At 41.6% G+C, this 19,921-nt stretch overlaps 1 protein-coding gene across 5 annotated transcripts in view; it reads left to right on the forward strand.

Annotated features, from left to right (window-relative positions):
* Window positions 1-18,063, forward strand: part of klf12b (Kruppel-like factor 12b) — a 243,472-nt gene extending 225,409 nt beyond the window's left edge. For all 5 annotated transcript variants that reach the window (XM_041198790.1, XM_041198792.1, XM_041198793.1 and 2 more), the window contains one exon: window positions 14,500-18,063. In XM_041198790.1, the coding sequence (XP_041054724.1) occupies window positions 14,500-14,681 (182 nt within the window). In that variant the 3' untranslated portion in view covers window positions 14,682-18,063. The remainder of the gene's footprint in view (window positions 1-14,499) is intronic.
* Window positions 18,064-19,921: the final 1,858 nt, after the last annotated feature.

Genomic DNA, 19,921 nt, shown 5'->3' on the forward strand with positions numbered 1-19,921 from the left:
CTTAGAACTGGTGTCATCTCTGCATAGCTTGTGATATATCTAATATATAAGATGTACAGCAAACAAACAAATACATAACATGGGGTTTAGGCCAGTCTATATGCCTCTTTTCTTTAATGCCCAAGCTACCAAAAACAAGGCTAAAATAATACTTTTCCAATCAGAATTAAAGCATATCTGAATGACCACCTTTTGTGACAGACCAGAGATTAATGAAACCCATAGGCATAAATGATTTGCTTTATGATACAAGATAATTGTACTCATTAAGGTGATGCTGGAACTGGAAGCTAGATCTCTTTTCATTTCGAGCGCCTGGTATGAGCTGTGGGATGTGGGATGAACCCATCCCATTTCAGCTACCTATAGTATAGCCAGAAGCACAATAAAGCTCCTTCCAGTCTGCTGTGACAGTGGGCCATTGGGACTACTCAAACTCATTTCACCAAAGACACCTACATAGATAGAGGAGAAATTCATTCCTTCAATCTGACCTGGAATTAAATCCAGGTCCCAGAGGTAGTAGACCAGCATCTAACTCAGTGTGCCACCCAGTTCCTAGATATAAACAACTTCAACCAGCACTATTCCACAACAAAACAAGACTTGACTTAATTAAATTTGGGTCCCAAACAGTATGCTTGACATCTGCCTCTTAGGGCTGCAAAAGCAATGACTTCTTTTTACCAAGCCCATTTAAAACCACCCACAATGTGCTATGCTCCCAGGGGTGTGTATTGTGCTGTGTCTGCTATTGTGAAGCCAAGGCAAAGCCATGGCTTCCACTTTAAACATTCTAGTGCCTGGGGCAACTATAAGGACACAAAAAATAAATGAAATATAAGAATCTCTTATAAAATTAACAGTAGATGTGTCCTAGCATTCTTTACAATTCCTCCTTCAGCAAGTTTGATCCCTATTTATTATTATTGCTTGTGGATGCTTTTACTACAAGAACAACTTATATTTATATAGTGCCTTTAATGTAATGAACCATTCCAAGGCACTTCATGAGAGTGTTATAAAACAAAGTGTGACACCAAGCCACATAAGGAGATATTACGTCAGATAACCAAGAACTTAGGAACAAAGGAGCTAGGAGCAGGAGTAGGCCATTCAGCACCGTAAGCCTGCTCCGCTATTTGATAAGATCATGGCTGATCTGGTTGGGTTTCAACTCCACTTTGCCATCTGCCGCCCCCCCCCCCCCGACCATAATCCTTGACTCCCTTGTCTATCTACCTGATCAAAAAGGTAGTGTCTTAATGGAGGAGTGTGATTGAATGACATCCCCCAAGACAAAGCAGTCCGCTTGATTGGCACCACATCCACAAACATTCACTCTCTTCACCACTGACGCACAGTAGCAGCAGTGTGTGTACCATGTACAAGATGCACTGCAGGAACTCACCAAGGCTCCTTAGGCAGTAACTTCCAAACCCACGACCATTACCATCTAGGGCAGCAGACAAATGAGAACACCGCGACCTGGAAGTTCCCCTCCAAACTACTCACCATCCTGACTTGGAAATATATCGCCGTTCCTTCACTGTCACTGGGTCAAAATCCTGGAACTCCCTCCCTAACAGCACTGTGGGTGTCCCTACACCACGTGGACTGCAGCAGTTCAAGAAGGCAGCTCACCACCAGGGATAGGCAATAAATTCTCGCCTTGCCAGCGATGCCTACAGCTCATGAATGAATAAAATAAATTGGGAATGCAAAAGAGGAGTGCAGATATCTTGGATGGTGTGGGGTTGGAGGAGATTGCAGAGGTAGGGAGGGGAATGGTGGACTTCGAAAACACAGATGAGAATTTTAAAATCAAGATGTTGCTTGACTGCAAGCTAGTGTGGTTCATTCAGGGGTGATAGGGGAACTGGACTGCTGCAAGCTAAGACACAGGCAGCAGAGCTTTCAGTGGCTTCTTGCTATGCAAAATTGCTGCCAGACTTGCCTGTGCGACAGTAAGTAACAGCACTTCAAAATTGTAGATGCAGGGTTCTGAGCTGTTTAAGGGATGCTTTAAGATGTTGTATAACATGAAAGGATTTTTATTTTAAAGGCTCAAGTCCAGTATTACACGTAACACTGACATTGCTGAGGAACAGCAGGTGGCACCGATGCTTTATCACAGGGTGCAGTCACACTGAGACATTGCCCTACCTTGCAACACTAGTCCACGTTAAACATGATTATGTTCTCTCAGCACATGCAGAGTGTACAAAACTCCTCAAATTTACAGTTAAATGCTGAGTGAAAGTTGAAGAGCTAAGAATTATACAGTCTGCCTGAAACCTCAAAATGTAAACTAGCTTTCAAAGTTCAATAAGAAATAGTCTGCTTGTAAAAGCTACCTCAAAGCCCTGTTGAATTATGAAATGCAATGAGTCTGACATTTAGATATACCTACTTAACATTCACATCACTAAAATTATATTAACTGCATATAGATATTACTGCACCACTGAACTGCATACTCTCCAGTTTGCTTCATGGGCATAAAAGATTTTACTTAAATTAAAGGCTTGATTATGAAGATGTTCTGCTGTATGCACATCAGCTGACAGCAGCAATGATGTCCCTAACTGATAAGTTAGGCCAATGCATAAATCTGCTTTATGTGTGCAACAATAAAATGTTCCAGGTTACATCAGGATAAATCCCTTGTGGCGTTATCATTTAGTGCTTGTTTAACAAAAAGGCAACAGGCTTCATTTAATTTAAAAAGTTTTCAAAAAAAAACTCATCCCCTGCAGAGTATCAGAGTGAATGAATGACAAAGTGCAGAGTAGGAACAGTCCTGATTCAGGCACTGGGCTGTATTGATTTTGGCATCTTCAGCAACCTCGAGGACGGTTAAGGGAAGAAGCAGGGAAAATGTAGCACTGAATTGCCCACATAGTCCCATAGTTAGGAAGGGGAAAGATCAGCCTGGAAAACCAGCAGCTGAGAAAAATTGTACCTCCCACGTAAATTATCACCTTCAGGAATTGGGAAATAGAACGGAAATAAGGAAGGGCAATCAGTAAATGAAAATGAAATCCCTCATAACACCCAATTTTTGACATGCCTGAGGCTCCAACAGGGGAATATAGCATTCTGTTGCTATGTCCTTGCCACTGCTGTGGCCTTTACCACACTTTGCATTGGTTTCAGCACGAAGAAGTGGTTCTGGGAACTGAGGTTAATGTTGCCAATCCTCCTGACTTTTGCTCTGGAGTCATGTGACCAGAGTTTACGATCAATCCCAAGGACATTGCTGCAAGCAAGCTGGGAGGAAAATCATAGAAGTGTCCTTAAGAAAATAAAAGGTGGAGTTTTGTCATTTTCTTTGACCACTTTTCGATTTTTAATTCATGAAAATATTGGAGACTGTTTGACTGACAAGTCAAGCATTACCCAAGTGGGTAATGAAGAGTCTGTTTCTTTCCAATTTGGGGAGAATGGTGGGCATGTCAGATGGCAAAGGGCGGGGGTTTTGTGGGTGGGACAATGAGAGGAGAGAGGTCATGAGATTAACTTCCCAGGAATGCACTCAAATGAGGTTGGAAACACTACATGAGATTTACAACTGGAAAGTGGCCATGGCACCACATCAGAAATACACAAGGCGATGGCCCACAGTCTGGTACTTTGTGGTAAATTGAAAATTGGTTTTCTGAACTCAATGAACGTAGATTTTGTTTTTCTACTGAGTTCATATTTTAAAAACAAATACTTGATTAGGCTATTGTACAGCCATATTCTGAGATCAGTAAATTATGTTTTAGCCTATCTCACATGGTTCCAACAAGATTTCACTTGGATAAGTTGTCAGAGTGTTCACATAGAACGATGTAATTGGTCTGAATACTTCAGCATAGCTGCTGGATGAAATCATACTGATCAGCTTGTAGGGACAAGATTCAAATCCATTTTTCCGAGCTTAGTTTGTTAGCTTTCTGTAAAGTTGATGTAGTTCACTTATTGCAAATAAAGGTTTTGCTGTGACTTGATCTGCCTGTAGCACTCTCTGCCAGATTGTGTCAATGCCTGGAGCTCTGTGCCTTATAAGTTCAAACACAGTTAACCATGACTTAGTTGTTGAACCTGCACGAAACTTCAGGCTGAATGAGTTTCCAACCTCCTTCGGAGCTTGTTACAAGAAAATCACTCAGAGCCGTCCGGATGTAGCAGTTCCTAAACTTTGCTCCAAGAGATGATTCTTAAAATTGGGATGGATTAGTTTTCTTAAGAGTCAGTGGGCAGAGAAGGAGCCCATTCGGTGAATTAATTCATTATTATTGAATCTGCTTCCACCGCCCTTTCAGGCAGCTCGTTCCAGAACATAACAACTTACTGGGTAAAAATCATTCCATGCCTCTCCCCTGGCTTTTTTGCTAAAAATCTAAATATTACAAACAATGCTTGTTTTAATCCATTAATTCCCAATGTACCATGTTATTTGTGATTCCAGGAATCATTAGCATTTCAAATGTCCATTATCCTACCTGTAGTTGCGCTGATGAGAGAACTTTGATGACTTAAGTCTCTCAAGCTTTGATAGACCAGTGACTCACATTTATTAAGTAATGGTTTCAATGATGTGTAAGCAGACTTATTGCTTTGCTCACTCAAAGACTACCGGTTTAGACTCTTGTAATTTTTATTAACCCGTTATTCTAAGATTATTGTACCATAAGCAAAGAGTCACAATAAGGCCTTTTCAGTTTACAAGGGAGCAAGTTAATGAACATATCTGTTTTAGTTCTGGACTTCCTTGCACTGTCTTATTTTTGTTACTTTATAAAATGTTATATTTCACTGTTGGGGAACAGCAGAACTTTGTGCTTACTTCCTGGAGCAAGGACTGAACCCACAACTTTCTGGCTCAGAGGAAAGAGTCTCAAGCTCTCATACCCAGGTTGATAGAGGTGTTTATCTTCATTGTAATCTATCACACAGCAGAACAAGAGAGATCTTCATTTGCGCATATAAGCTGTAACATTTTCATTGTTTGGCACAGTAGTGGCACTCCTACCTATGAGCTAAAAGGTTGAGGGTTCAAGCCTTACTCTTGATCTAAAGTACAATATCTGACATGCGGTGTAATATGAGGGAATGCTGCATTACCAAGGTGCCTTCTCTTCAATAAAGCGTTTAACTTCATCTTCAAATTTAACTGGACACTTGACAATAATGAGAAAGAGAGAAGGAGAGCAGTAGATTGTATGTGTTTTGACTAATATTCTCCATCACCCATCTCCATCAAAAACAGGTTAACTGTCTGTTTATGCAAAATAGTTTGCTGCCTAATCATTCACTTTACCTCAAAGTAATTCATAGCAAGCCAATGGCTTTGAGACAATTCTAAGAGATGTGAGAAGGTGCATATAAATGTGTTCCTTTCTTTGTAAAATCTAATTTATTCTCACCTGATAGACAGCCTTGTATGGAATGTACTTCAGGATGAACCTGTGTAAGTGCTCATTGCAGATGGGACACATGTCCCCCAGGACAGGGTTGTTAACATGCTGACTGACATTTGCTGCCATAATACCCAGGTTTCTGGCAATACTATTTTATTTCAATGGAATGTAGGTCCTGAGCTGATTCCCCAAGCAAGACCAATGAGTTGACATTAAAGACAGGCTTCACACCCTGCACCTGAAATGAAAGGATAGGATTCAGAAACTCATACAGACATTAACAGGAGGACATATATTTAGGGCCACTGAATACAAAGGATTAAACAGGTTTGTTTCTGTGCCGTTGGGTTTGTTGCTATAACTTCTGTTACTGTGGTGATTTTCACAATCACTTTACGTTAAATTAAGCAATGCCTTAAACAAATTTACACATCAGAAGACATAAAATGTGAACATGTTTGATATTATAAAGAAAACCAGCAATGGTGTCTGCAGGCGCTGGCAACTTCCTTGTTTGTCAGGCTGCAGAGAAAACCCTATTTCTCATTCCTAATTTCATTGCGGACTAAAGACTTCTAGTGTGGGATGAGATTAGAGAACTCATCAGTCTCCAGTCCTGTAGTATAAGGGTTTGGCAAATAAAGGGTTAATGTTGGACTGAATACAGTACTGCCTACATAGTCATGAAGGAGAACACATGACCCGCATCCAGGGGTCAGTGTAGTGTTAGACAGGGCCGTGTATAGAAGCAAGCATGGAGACAGCTCCTAGCTTGGACCTTTTCCGTACCCATGTCTATAGTTTTTAGTAATTGATAAATACTTACTGTTGACTACCTAAGTCTATGAATACCTTAGTAAGACCTATCGAATGATGCCCAACACCTTACATCAAGTCTTATATTACTGCAAAGATCGATTGGGCCATCAGTTTTACTTCTTGAATGCCAGATATTCTTGCAGATTCAGTCACTGTTGTAGGCAGCTCTCAGCTCCCCTGTGATCCAGAGTGGACCTTCTACTGTCCAAATCTAATTAAACAATAGCATGGCCTAGGGATGGTAACGACAATTTGCATTTTTGTAGCATGTATAACATAGTAAAGCATAAGGCACTTCGCAGGTGCATTAACAACCAAAATTTGACATGGAGAGATGACCAAAAGCTTAGTCAACGAGAGAGCTTTTAAGGAGCATCCTAGAGGAAAGATGGGGAAGTTTCAAGGTTGGCAATCTCAGCGTTTCGGGCCTAGGCAGCTGAAGGCATGACCGCCATTGGCAGAGTGAGGAAGGTCAGGGAACAGAAAAACCTTTCTACATATAATGGCTACTGCAATGTATCACATGAATCTTCATGAATAGGACTTCAAGACAAGGCTCAGCATCAAACCGTAAACTGATTTATTGATACAAAAACAAATGAACACCATACAGTTTGCACAATAAATATAACCAATTTCCCTATGCTCCTTCGTTATGATAAAACAATAAAGATGAAAGTTACTATCAATATAAACATGGACTCACCTTTGTGAGCATGACATTTCTCACGTTTACATAACTAGCCTCCCACTAATTCACATTAAGCAACCATGGTTGAGGCATAATTCAGGCTGCTGATTCGACATTCTGGAGACTTATTACTGCTGGCTACCTTGGTGGTTAACCCCTTAATAAACTGAATCTAACATTACCACAGCGTTGTCAGTTTCAAAGCTCAGCTGAGGCAGCGCAGCCAAGATTCAAGTCTCATTAGTGCTTAGCCTAGATCTCCCTGTTTACCACAGCAACTCGGAAGGTACTGCAGCTACACCACAGCAGTAATCAATCTGGATTGTCTGGGCGGGATGTCAGCTGCAAAACCTCATGTATCACAGCCAGATCTTCCTGTGCAATCCTTCTCCAAATTGCACAACATAGCATCAGAAGAGAGGGGCAAATGGCTGGTGAGGCCCATTGCTGCCTTCTGGCCCCTATCTCAAGTTTGCTCCCCCCATTGAAGTTGATCAAGGTCACCAGCTGCCCCTCTGCTGCCTGCCGCACATAAAAAACCAGAGGGAACTCCCACCATGCCCCCCACCCCACCCCCATGTTTTCCCACTTGCCATCTCTGTCTCCGCTGACCCCAGGGGCCATCAGCAGAAGGTTGGCAGTGGTCTACAGGATAATCCGACAAGCTCAGCAAGATACCAGGTGGATAAAGAGGGCCCAAACATTATTGGAAGGCCTCGGACCAGTCACTTGCACGATCTTTGGGGCTCTTGCCTCCTTTTAAGGCTGTTCTGTCCCCTTCTAGCACTGCAGCAGTGCCCCTCATCCAGTACCATTGTGGCAGCGTGCTCCCACTTGGTGCCAAAGATCTGGCACAAGAGGCCGTCCTGCATCAACAATGGAGACCCAAAAAGGAAACTTGGCAGGCGAAAGCCCATCCTTGAAGTACTTGGTGTGGATTTAGGAAAAACCCCCCCTCCTTCCGGTGGAATTCCTGTTGCCTGAAAATGTGTCCTTTAGAGTTGTAATCATTGCCACTTGAACCAGTTGTTGAAGCACCAATCAGGAAAGGGAAAATTCTGGGCATTCTCCAGTGCTTGAAGTGATATTGTGGAATAATGGCTACATGTGCTTAACCTGCTTTTCTAAAATTTCTCTCTGCACAATTTTAGCTGGGCAAGTAAGCAGCTTGAAATAAATAGGTTAACATCACCACTATAATAGTGGAGAGAGGTAAGTCTGAACAACACGTGGAGCTTTCATACCTTTTTCCAGAAAAAGAGAGGAAGTCAAGGGATTACCTGATGAGAGGTGTTTTAAGGCCCTGAGATCGGGTAAGTGTAGAGAAAGTGTTTCCGCTCATGGGTGAGAGCAGAAATAAGGGCCAAAGCTGTAAGATAGTCATTAACAAATCCAATAGGGAAATCAGGAAAAATTTCTTTACCCGAAGAGTGGTGGGATTGTGGAACAATCTACCTCATGGAAAAACTGAGGCGAGTAAAACAGATTCATTTCCAGCCAGATAAACACATGAAGGAACAAGGGACAGAAGTTTAGATGGGGTTCGACGACAAAGAGTGAGCGGTGGCTCGTGTGGTACATGAACATTGACTAGCATGGACCAGTTGGCCTGTATCTGTGCTGCAAATACTGTGTAATTCTATATAACCCATTAATCTACAGTGCAACAGTCTCAGACACCACTTGGTTAAATTTTATTAAACATCTGCGTTAGCTGTTTCTGACTTCCCCCTGTGATAATGCCTCCTAGGCCAGAATTTTCGGGTTGGCGAACAGGGGCAGGGCCCACTCACCGACATGTAAAATGAAGCACGGTGACATCAGGTGTATGTCCTGACATCAACGTGCATCATTTAGATTTTCAGTTCGGTGGGCATGCAGCCGAGTTGGCTGCGTGCCTGCCAAACTGTCAAAGGCCTATGAAGGCCATTTAAATACCAATTAAACTAATAAATTGAACTGCCCGTCCAACCTCAAGGTTGGCGGGCAAGCGAAGAGTCCAGGCGGCCTTCGCTTTTTTCATGGAACCTCATCCATGGGCGGGATGAGGTTTCATGAAGGGTTTATAAATTAAATATTTTTTTTCATTAATATTCAGTGACATGTCCCAGCTCATGTGTCACTGTCACATGAGGGGACATGTCTTAATTTTTTTTTTCTTTATTATAATTTTGGGAGCTTAAACTAATCTCCCTGAGGCAGCAATGGAGATAGCTGATGTCAAGGAGGTGGAAGTAGGTAGTCTTGCCGCTGGAGAGAATATGAGGCTAGAAGTTCAGCTCAGTGTCAGTCCAATGGTGAGCTTGTGAACCATCTGGTTCAGCCTCAGGCGAGAATAAACAAATATTTCAAAAATGAACTAAGCTATCTTTACAATCAAGTGGGCTGGTAATAGACTCAAACCTCAACCATTGATACATGGTTGGATTTGGCTGTAAGCCCTTGGGATTTCAAGGCCTTATTTATGTATTTGATGGTTTTTGATCACTTAGCTTTGCACTCTTCATATACTTAACAGGTAGCATGATAGTATATCTGGGCCCAGAACTCACAACCTACAGGTGGGGGGTCATATCCTGGAGATATCCCTGAACATGTGTTGGGGACCCCACCCGAACCCCCGCAGAATTACCCAGGAAAGGACTGCTTGGGAATTGCCTGGGAAGTATATACTTCCAAAGGGCAATTACCCTGCACTGGGAACCAACCGATACTCCAATTTAAATCAGAGACTTTGGATGGTTCCGACTCTCTTACCAGAACAGATACCCATGAAAAGTTAGGAGAATTGAACTCACTTGTAACTCCTGGGTAACTATAGTACTGACCCCACCCCCAATATCCCCTTGTTGCCGGACCCCATGACTACCATCCCATCCCCCAACAACCCTCCTGACCCTCCCTGACTAACCACCACCACCCCTCACCTCCCTGTTCCTGCAGACCCATCCTACTTACTTACCTTGCACTCTTATCTTCTCCCTGGCTTCACAAAGTGGCTTTTAAACACAGGGATCTTTAAACTCACCAGCTTTATGGCAACCAGTGCTGTAAAAAGAGACGTGGCTTCATTCCCCCTGACACAGCTGTCCTGCACTGAGTGACTCGGGAACCCACTGCGCTGTTCCTTTCTCACCAGGCACAGGTCAGAAGTTCGGGCGAGAAATGTGCTTGGAAGTTGTGGCCCATGATATGGTTACGAATCCTCCCGGTTGTCTGAAACCGTTTCTCTCCTCCCCGCATTGATCGTTTCTTATGGCCATCTTGGCTCTCTGGGTTATTTAGCAGGCTGGTCTCGAATTGAATTTCCTTGAAATGAAAGCATTACTAAAGATTCCACCTGAGTCAGAGATTGCAGCAAAAGTTATCGGTTTACTCAAGTGAATACTCAAGGAAGTACAAACCACAGTTCTAGAGCAGTTCCTGACTTTATAGGTTAGAGAAGAAAATAAAAGAGAGCTCACTCAAAGCAACTTTGTTTCCTTAAATAAAACTGTGCTTTCTATAATCTGATACCACCACCCTTATCCATCACAGAGAATTTACAGCATAGATTCAGGCCATTGAGCCCTCCTAATCTGTGCTAGTATTGATGCTGCACGTGAGCCTCCTCTCAACCTACTTCATTTCACCCTATCAATAGATACTTCCGTTCCTTTCTCCCTCATGTATTTGTCTAGTTTCTCCCTTAATTGCCTCAGTGTTGTGACTGGGACCAGCAATAACAATATCCAATTTTCCAAGTTATTTCCCACTTAACATTACATGTTATGTTACATGCACTCTTGTCCTCCCCAAAGATAGAAAATACTACTTTGTGACCCAGGCTAACATTAGTAAATACCTTTATCTACAGGAGTTATAATTATATACAAGCAAAGTGAACGATGCAAGTGTTTAATATACACTCTGCTTTAAGCTGTCGCAATAATTAAGTAACTGAAATCTCAAGTTTTTGTTGATCATAACAAACACCTTTCCCCTTCAAGGAGACCCATCTCACAACTTAGAAATGTACGTTTGGAATAGGGGGTCTCGGAAGTGAAGGTATGAGGGCATATTACCAGAAAAAGCTTTGGAAAAAAGCTTTCAAATGCTGGATTGGTCATTTTGAACACAGTTATTTGATCAGCAAATATTCCCACTTGGTCTGGTTCCTGCAAATCCATGAATGCTTTGACAAGGCATAACCAGATCAGCTCCAGGACTGTCTCCACATCTTGTCTGCAAATCAAATTCCCATCTTGCAAGCCCCCTATGATTTTTTCCCTACCCCCAGCAATCTCCCCCACTTTGGAGCAGAAGGACGAGACAGTGTGAACCTTGTTGGAACACTGGATTGTTCCAACATAACCACATTACTTTATTTTGCTAATGTTATTAGTTAAACAAAAACTCATAACATGAAGCAGTATAGAAGAGTTTTCATTACCACCTGCCTTGTCTCAGTGAATGTGCCAACCACTGATTGAGGCAGTTTCTGCTTGAAGGTTTAGATGTGGACTGTGCTCTTCTTGAATATTCTGCAGTCATTAAGTTATGCTTTTATATGTCTTAAAGTACCCAACCTAGTGAATAATGGCTACTTTATAGCTAAGTACTTTGTACCATTATGACTTCTTCATGAACCTGAATACTTACTGACGGAAGTGATGTTTGTAACATCGCAAGAGATTTAAAGAAAAATTACACCAAGTACAGGAAAAAATTAAACTTCCTTATGATGTCATTTTTTATAATTGGAATGCCAGTAATAATCTTTTCAGTCGGAGGCCTGGAGCTAGCTAAGAAATTTGAACCCCGAACTTATGCAAGTTCCCAGATGTACGGCGACAACAAGCTCCTGCTCCAAGTGGCCATTTGGAGCTAGAATATCCAGAAGCTTTTTTTCTAATTGGCTGTTCACAGAACAGGTCAGGACTTGCTGTGAGACCTATTCCCCTCAATTACAGAATACTTGAAAATGAAATCCCCTCGTCTTGCACCCCTCTCCTGCCTGCTGTGATGACATTTTTGGTAAAATATAAATCCTTCAGCTTTTTTGCTGAGGTCGTAAAGAAAGCAAAAAAACACATACACTGTATGCCAGATCCATTAATGGAGCTGAGGAGAAAACAAGTGAGTGGGAAAGGATTAGGATAACAGAGAGTGGCTATCTGTATTTTGCATGATATTCAAAATGATTGCGCAAGTTGCATTTTTCTACTTTTTACTCGGCACTCAACCACTGCCATTGTTTACATAAACGGAAGGCAGCAATGGTGGCATGGTGGTAAAATCACTGGAGTCATCACCCAGGCTAATGCCCTGGGGGGCAAAGGGTTCATAATCCCACCACAGGGAGCTGGTGGAATTTAAATTCAATTAATGAATCTGGAATACAAAGTTAGAACAGTAATGGGAATCATGAAGCCATCACCAGTTGTCATAAAAACCCATTGGGTTCACCCATGCCTTTTAGAGAAGGAAATCTGCCATCCTTACCTGGTCTGACCTACACGTGACTCCAGTCTCACAGCAATGTGATTGACTCTTAACTGCCCTCTGAAGTGGCTGAGCAAGCCACCCAGTTCAAGGATAATTAGGGATGAGTAACAAGTGCTGGCCATGCTGGTGATGCCCAGTTCCCATAAAGGATTTTTTTAAAAAACTAACGGCATCCGCCAAAAGCGGTTATTGGCATCCAGTTTCAAGAACATTGTACTCTTGGATAGCTTAATTAAGCTGTCGTCTACTGAGGTTATTGGGTGAATTCCCCTCGCCACAGTCTTGTGAAGTTGAGTCAAACCCACACAAGTGCGAAGGGACCCAATTGAATTAGGAACCAGAACCATTCCGGAGCATCACTTGGCAGGCTTAGTGACAGGAGTGATGACTCCCACCTTGGCCATGTCTTCTAGTTGCAACTGAACCTGCTTCATCAGTGGATGTGGTACCTTCCTAGGTGTGAAAAGACACACAGGTTTAGCATCTTTCCTCAACATTATGCTGTACTTGGTCTTCAGCCTTCCTGGATCAGTGAATGGTTTCAGAAAGTCTTTTTTTGAAGTCAGACCTGGATCTTGCTGATTGAATTCCTCAACCTTTTGGATGAGATTGAGGTTGACACAAGCTTTTGAACTCAGAAGAGAGAATCCCTGACAGTTAAGGACATATAATGTTTCCAGTATCTGATTGTTCTTATATTGGAGTGTTGCTTGCAACGTATCTTTAACCTGTAGCACGATCCCTCCTGGACCAAATGACCGGATTGTAGTTGGCTTCAGGCATTTTGTTTCTAGCCATGGTTCTTTGTCTGATAAGACTGTCATGCTTGCTTCTGTATCCAATATGGAATTAGTGATATGTCCATTGACACAAATATCTACATTCTGGCATGTGTATCTGGGGTGTCTTTGATCTCACTGAGGAAACATTGTCGTTCCTTTTCTTGTTGAGATTCCTCAATTTCATTGATGGCTTTGTGTGTGAAGACTCTCCCGTTATCTACTGTATTTCTAGAGGCTTTCGTTCTGCACACCTTAACAATGCGGCCAAACCTTTTGCAGTGAAAGAATTCTGCAGTGCTTGCAGGACATGGTTCGTGCCTGTGGGGCTTTTTGGTGCCACAGTGCTGGCAAGGTTTGATGGTGTCTTCAACTTTTGTTCCATTAGGTGTCTTCTTCCCGGGAGTTTCTTGGACATTGCTTTCTTTAATAAATTGTACCATCATTGGGGGTTTTCTGAGCCACGGGCCTGTATTTTTAGCTCGGTGTGCCCGGGATCGGCCGCAAAACGGACCGCCGACCACAATCGGCCCCCGACCGCGATTTCACGCTGGCTGGCCAATTAACAGCCTGCCAGCGTCAAACACACGCTGAAAAGCTCAGCACTGCTGGGGGTGGGGGGAGGGGGCGGCAGGAGGATGGGCGATGGCGTCAACGCGGGCGAGCGCTGAGAGAAAGCTCCCTCAGGGCATAGAGCTGCCTTGGGGAGCTGCAGACCGGAAAACCATCAAATAAATTTTCAAAAAGCTGGCGGAGAAAAAAGTCCAAGAATTGGAATCAGGCACCTGAAAATATTAATGATAAAAATGCTGCCCATTATCTGAAGAGGAAACATTTTCAGGGCTACAGGGGGAGTGGAAAGAGGTGACTTGCTCTCACAGAGAGCCAGCATAGATATAACGGACCCAATGGCCTCCCTTTGTGCTATAACCATTCTATAATTCTATGATTTCAGTAATATTCAATAGGAAATTAGATAAATACTTGGAGAGGAAGAATGTAGAAACTATGGGGAAAAAGTGGGGGAGTGGGACTAATTGAAAAGCTCTTTGAAAGAGCTGGCACACTGAGGATGGTCCAGATGGCCTCCCTTCTGTAATTTGTCCTTCTGAAATATATTCTGATAATGGTTTTTATATTGGAATTAATTGCTCTTTTCTTATTTTGCAGTGAGATGGTCTTCCGTAGTTACTACATGCTGTTATTTACTTGGACTGTGTTTTTTAAAGTTGGCTCCTCCTTTAAGGGCATAAATATCACCAGAACAATGTTGCCATTAATTTTAACTCGCTTCTTTTATGCCTACTTTCAGGTGAAAAACCTTACAAATGCACATGGGAAGGCTGTACATGGAAATTTGCTCGTTCGGATGAGCTTACAAGGCACTACCGCAAGCACACGGGGGTAAAACCCTTCAAGTGTGCAGACTGTGACCGCAGTTTCTCACGCTCCGATCACCTGGCACTGCATCGTCGAAGGCACATGCTTGTTTGAAAGTGTTTTGGAGAACAATGGGGCACCAGAGCAGGATCTCTTCCAAACCCCTCCCGAATTCAGCTGGGCTGAATTATCAAGAGTATTGAGTGAGGAGACATCTCCAATCATCCGAAAGGAGGAAAAAGATAAAAAGCACTCTAATCTTTCCCACTGCTGACAGTCAAAACCAACTGTTGGCCATTTAGCAATTTAGATTGTTTCAGTTTGGCCTGCGTTCTTGTCCAAGGCTATTCATAATGAGTTGGTGCATTTTTTTAAAAGATAGTTCTCATTTTAAATCAATTTGTCTTTACTACGATTCTTCAACTACTGGATAAACCTGTAGCAATAGGATGATATTTAGTGCTAAATGTTAGTTCAGAACTTAGTTTAACCCATCATTTCTATTTCCACTTTTTTATACTGGTTTGGAAAGCTCTGTCTTGTAGAGACCTCATTTGAGAAATAAAAAAACAACAAGCGAGGATGTTTTCCTCTACTGCGCACTCATGCCCTAAACATTGGTGCGTGGAGGATAACACGGTCCACACTCGATGAAGTGATTTATGCATCAGTAGCAGGATCATGGATCATGATGGACAGGTCACTATTCTGCAACAGAATCAATCAAAAACCCCTCCTTTAGTTGAAGAATTACATCAGCTGCAGTGATCTCTACTGGGTCACGTAAATAAACTGGGGGTGGGTGGGGGGAAATAGAGGCAGTACAGCTTTGGTGACTTGTTGTACACCATAGTACGTTATGACTTGGTGCTTATGCTTTTCCAGGTATCCAGCCACCTGCATGACTGCACTCACCGGGGATTGTGCATTTCTCACTGGAACCACATTGATCCAGTTTTATTTTCCATTAAGTTATGTAGGGGTGTATCACATAGTGTCAAAGAAATGTATTAACAAACTATGTGCAAATTAGGAATATGGATTTTTTTTTTGGGCTATGCGTTATTGGTTCTATTAGAAGCCTGTAGGTCTATTCTAGCTTTTAATCACATTCAATGGGCTATCATAAATACCTGAAGCCTTATTTTGTTTCAGTTGTGTTTCCATCAGAAAATAGCATCTCGTAGAACTATGACATAAAAAGGGAGCTATCATGTTGGCCCAATATTATTCAAAAGCAAATTTACCATTAAGTGCAGTGTTTCGTAGGCCTCTAATAATAATAGTGTGGGCAACATATCACAGAATCCTTGTTCTACATATAGAATCTAAGTCTTTCTATTTGTTGGACTTTGATTAATGCTATGGAGTGATGGTCTACTGCCACATTATCTTTCATAACCGCAGCATTTGAACCACACAGAGTTATGCATTTACCCATCTATTGGTTGCTGGCACCGTCCATTAGAACACTTAATGCTCGACATGAAATGCAAGGTAAAAATAGGAAAAGGTTCTGCTGATAACAGGCAGCAGTGATGGGGAGAAAATGACAATTTCATTAGTTAGTCATTGCTTAAGATTACCAGTGAAGAACTTGCTACAACTCTCCAGAGTATCAGTCATTACTAAGAGTTTTTATATTGCGGTGTATTACTGTACAAATTAGAAGTGCATGAATTAGATTCCTTTTTACTTAACAGGGAAACAGCCGACAATAATTTGTTAGTTAAGTAAGAGCTAAGGTCTACTTTGCTGGGTTTCAGTTAATGATAATGTCCCTTGTGTATAGGAGGCTTCTTTAAGCAATCACTGTCTTAATCACACAGGCACAGTTAAACTCTTTCACCTCACTATTGGGGAAACTGTATGAGTTTTCTATGAGTGTTTATCCATATTATCTTGACTGGTTCAAATCTACTTTTTAAGATCATATGTACAGTAGGTGACAGTTCATTCCGCTCATCTGCTTGAAGACAGCAATATTTCTAGGGGAAAAAAAAAATCAAAAATCAAAAAAGACTGATAAACACAGCGCAGAGCCGCTCTTATTGATATTTGAAGCCTGCCAGTAGCATCTTCTAACCCGATTAATGTGACATTATATCACATGAAGAAGAAAAGGGAGAGTCGGAGGTGTCTTTCTTCTGATATGCTGATTTCTACTTGTCTTCTTGTCGAGACAACATGTTTGTACAAATGTGAAATTGGAATACTAATAGTGCCGAGTTCATTCTTGTGTTGCACAAATTGTCAATAATGTTGAAAGTATTAAACCCCTTACCCCCTCACAGGGCAGTATTCTTCAAGGAGTAAACTGTTGGCCTTCATATGAACCTGATTTTGAGGACCCACCATAACAGACAGGGCCATTAACTTTAACATCTTAGTTCTCTCTCTCCAAATTTCACAAGTTGCTTCAACAGCAGTCTATCTTGTGAAATTATCAAAATACCCATTCCACTTAATTTAATAAAATACCATAATTAAACTGTAAGTGTTTTATGAAATATGAATCACCCTCACATCTGAACTTACTAACAAAACATTTTGTACAGAAAAAAAATCAGTGAAGGCCAAGGTTTAAAGTTGCAGCTTAAAGTCCAGGAGATGAAAGTATGATTTCTTGAAGATGGATACTGTCCTTAAAAGTTACCAGCTCCTTTTGAAGCCACAAAGACACAATGTCTTGCACTTTGAATTAGCCTCAGTTGAGAAAAAAAAAGATTTATACAGGGATTAACATCCAAACTCTCAAAAACCATTCTGATATTTTACTGTACTAGTTAGGACATCTATTTTAAATATAATGTATTATATGTGAAAGTTCAAAGTATTTTGAGAGTCATAGTTTTACATAGACTGTAAATAGCATTGGGGGTGGCGGGGAAGAAACTAAATTGGAAGGCTTCTAACTTTTAGTTCTAAAGTGTACCCAGTGAATTTTGCAAACAAAGTATACAAATTGGCTGATTTATTAAAGGACTTGCATAAGTCCTGCAATAGTTTTTAAACCCCAGTGTTTTCTTCTTTAGGAATGAATTCCATTTTTGGATCTTCTGAAGAAGATTGCCTTTTCTTGGTCTTTGTACACTATTTAGTTCAGGCAATAAGTATGTGACACGTTTATTAACATTTATGTAAGTGTTGTTCTTGTATTTATGTACAATGTATGTATTGTAAATATATCCAGAGCTTTTCATCTTACTGTAAAATGATGATATCACCCAGAAATGTAAAGGGAGTCCCTGTAATGAAATTCTGTGAGAGGATGTTCTGTTTTGCCCCAGTCTGAAAGACAAAAATGAACAAGTGTTTAGTTTTTCATGTGTCCCGAAACTTCTCCGTCAGTGCTTTGCGTTTCTGTATTCAACTTTCATATAAGCTGAGCTGTGAATTGAAGAACTATAGTACACATCCTTAAACGTATGCATTTGTAATTACCTGAAATATGAATGGAGGCATGAAGGTTAAATAAAGTTGCTTTTGTATGTAACAAATCCAATTAACTCTTGGGAGAGTCAGAACATATTACAGGAATGTTGGAAAATTCATGTTTCTTTTCATTTATTCTTTCATGGGATGTGGACATTGCTGGCAAAGCCAACGTTTGTTGCCCATCCCTAATTGCCCTTAAACTGAGTGGCTAACCTCAGCCATTTCAGAGGATGGTTGAGAGTCAACCAGCTTGCAGTGGATCTGGTGACCCACATAGGCCAGACAGTGTAATGATGGCAGCTTTCCTTCCCTAACGGACAGTGGTGGATCAGATGGGTTTTTAAAACAATCAGTGCTAGTTTCCATGATCACCATTATTGAGATTAGCTTTATATTCCAGATTTAATATTGAATTTATGTTCCACTGGTTGCTAGAGCGTTAACCTGGGCCTGTGGATCATTTTTTCAATTTGAGATTCAATATACATTTCAGAAGCACATTTAATATGCAACTAACACATTATAATTCATTCTTTAAGCATTTTAAAAAATATTCATTCTAGCATTGGCAAATAATAAATGTGCGATCTGCTCTTTGAAATATATGTTTTAGTGAAGGGTAAGTTGCAGGTGGTGTACTGTATTGTTTCTATAATTGGGAAGAGGTTTAAACAATACTGAGCTTGAGTATTGCTGAAAAAGTGACATGTCTAAGCTTTTCATCTTGCACTCATCAGGATACTCGTGTCAAGCTGCCTAGTTTAAATTTCAAACAGTGCTTGAAAACAAGGATAAGAATTTTTTAAATCGTGGCTTTGCTTAAATGGGAGCCAGTGTCTTTCAGCAAGCACATGTATGATGGGTGAATGCGACTTGGTGCGATTTAGGATACAAGCAGTAGAGTTTGGATGGCCTCAAATTTAGAACTTGAGGGAGGAGCAAGCTTGGTGCAAAAAGGCTTAACTTTTATTCGGGGCACATGTAGAGATGCTTACACGCTTGTCGCCATTTCACTATCAGAAAAGCCATGCCCCAAAGCACAGTCTGTGCAAGAAGCTTATTGGTCGAAGCCTCTGCAACCATGTCACTTGGTGGTTGATTGACAGGAGGGAGGGATGACAAATCTATTTACTACATTTTCTCCCCCTTAAGCTCCTTGTGTTGACAGTATCATGTCTGAAAATTAACAAAACTTTTGTAATGTCTCTTGTGACCACAGATTAAGTCCCTGAGGTGCTCTGCAGGGGCAGTCAGAGTGACACAGCTCTGCTGAGGGAGGTTCTGGAAAAGGAGTAATGGCACCTTGAGCTGTGCAAAAAGATGCATCACTGGAACTGGGTGTGTCTGTATTCAGCAGCTTGGTGGGTATGTCAGGAATGGCAGCTGTACGGCGAGCATACACCTCAGAGGTTGGCAGCGAAACATCAATAGCAAGTTGATCTTGCATTCGTTGGGATGTTTCTCTTGCTCGAATATGATCCACATGTTTGTGCAATATTCTGCCTCTGAAATGGTGGCTCCTAGAATCCAGCCATGTCCACTTCTAAAGTTATACATACACAGGGTGGCCTACTTCGAATGTGCCAGCACTGCTGTGTAGGCCATGGTTCAATTTGAATAGTTTGTTTCTGCCTCACCTTCCCCTCCAAATTGGGAAATACGAAATCCAAACATGTGCGCAAGTGGCACTTCATCAGCAGCTCTGACGGGATGGAGTCCATAGTGATCTGTGGTGTTGTGCAGTAACCCAGAAGAAATCTGGAAATACGACACTCCAGAGTACCTCCAGACAACTTCTTCATACCGGCTTTAAAGGTCTGGACAGCACTTTCGGCGAGACCATTTGATGAAGGATGCCAGGGAGCAGCCTTTATGTGCTGGATACCGTTCAGGTCTGTGAACCTCTGAAATTTGAT

This window comes from Carcharodon carcharias, chromosome 11 (assembly GCF_017639515.1).
Source record: "Carcharodon carcharias isolate sCarCar2 chromosome 11, sCarCar2.pri, whole genome shotgun sequence".
Classification (NCBI taxonomy): domain Eukaryota; kingdom Metazoa; phylum Chordata; class Chondrichthyes; order Lamniformes; family Lamnidae; genus Carcharodon; species Carcharodon carcharias.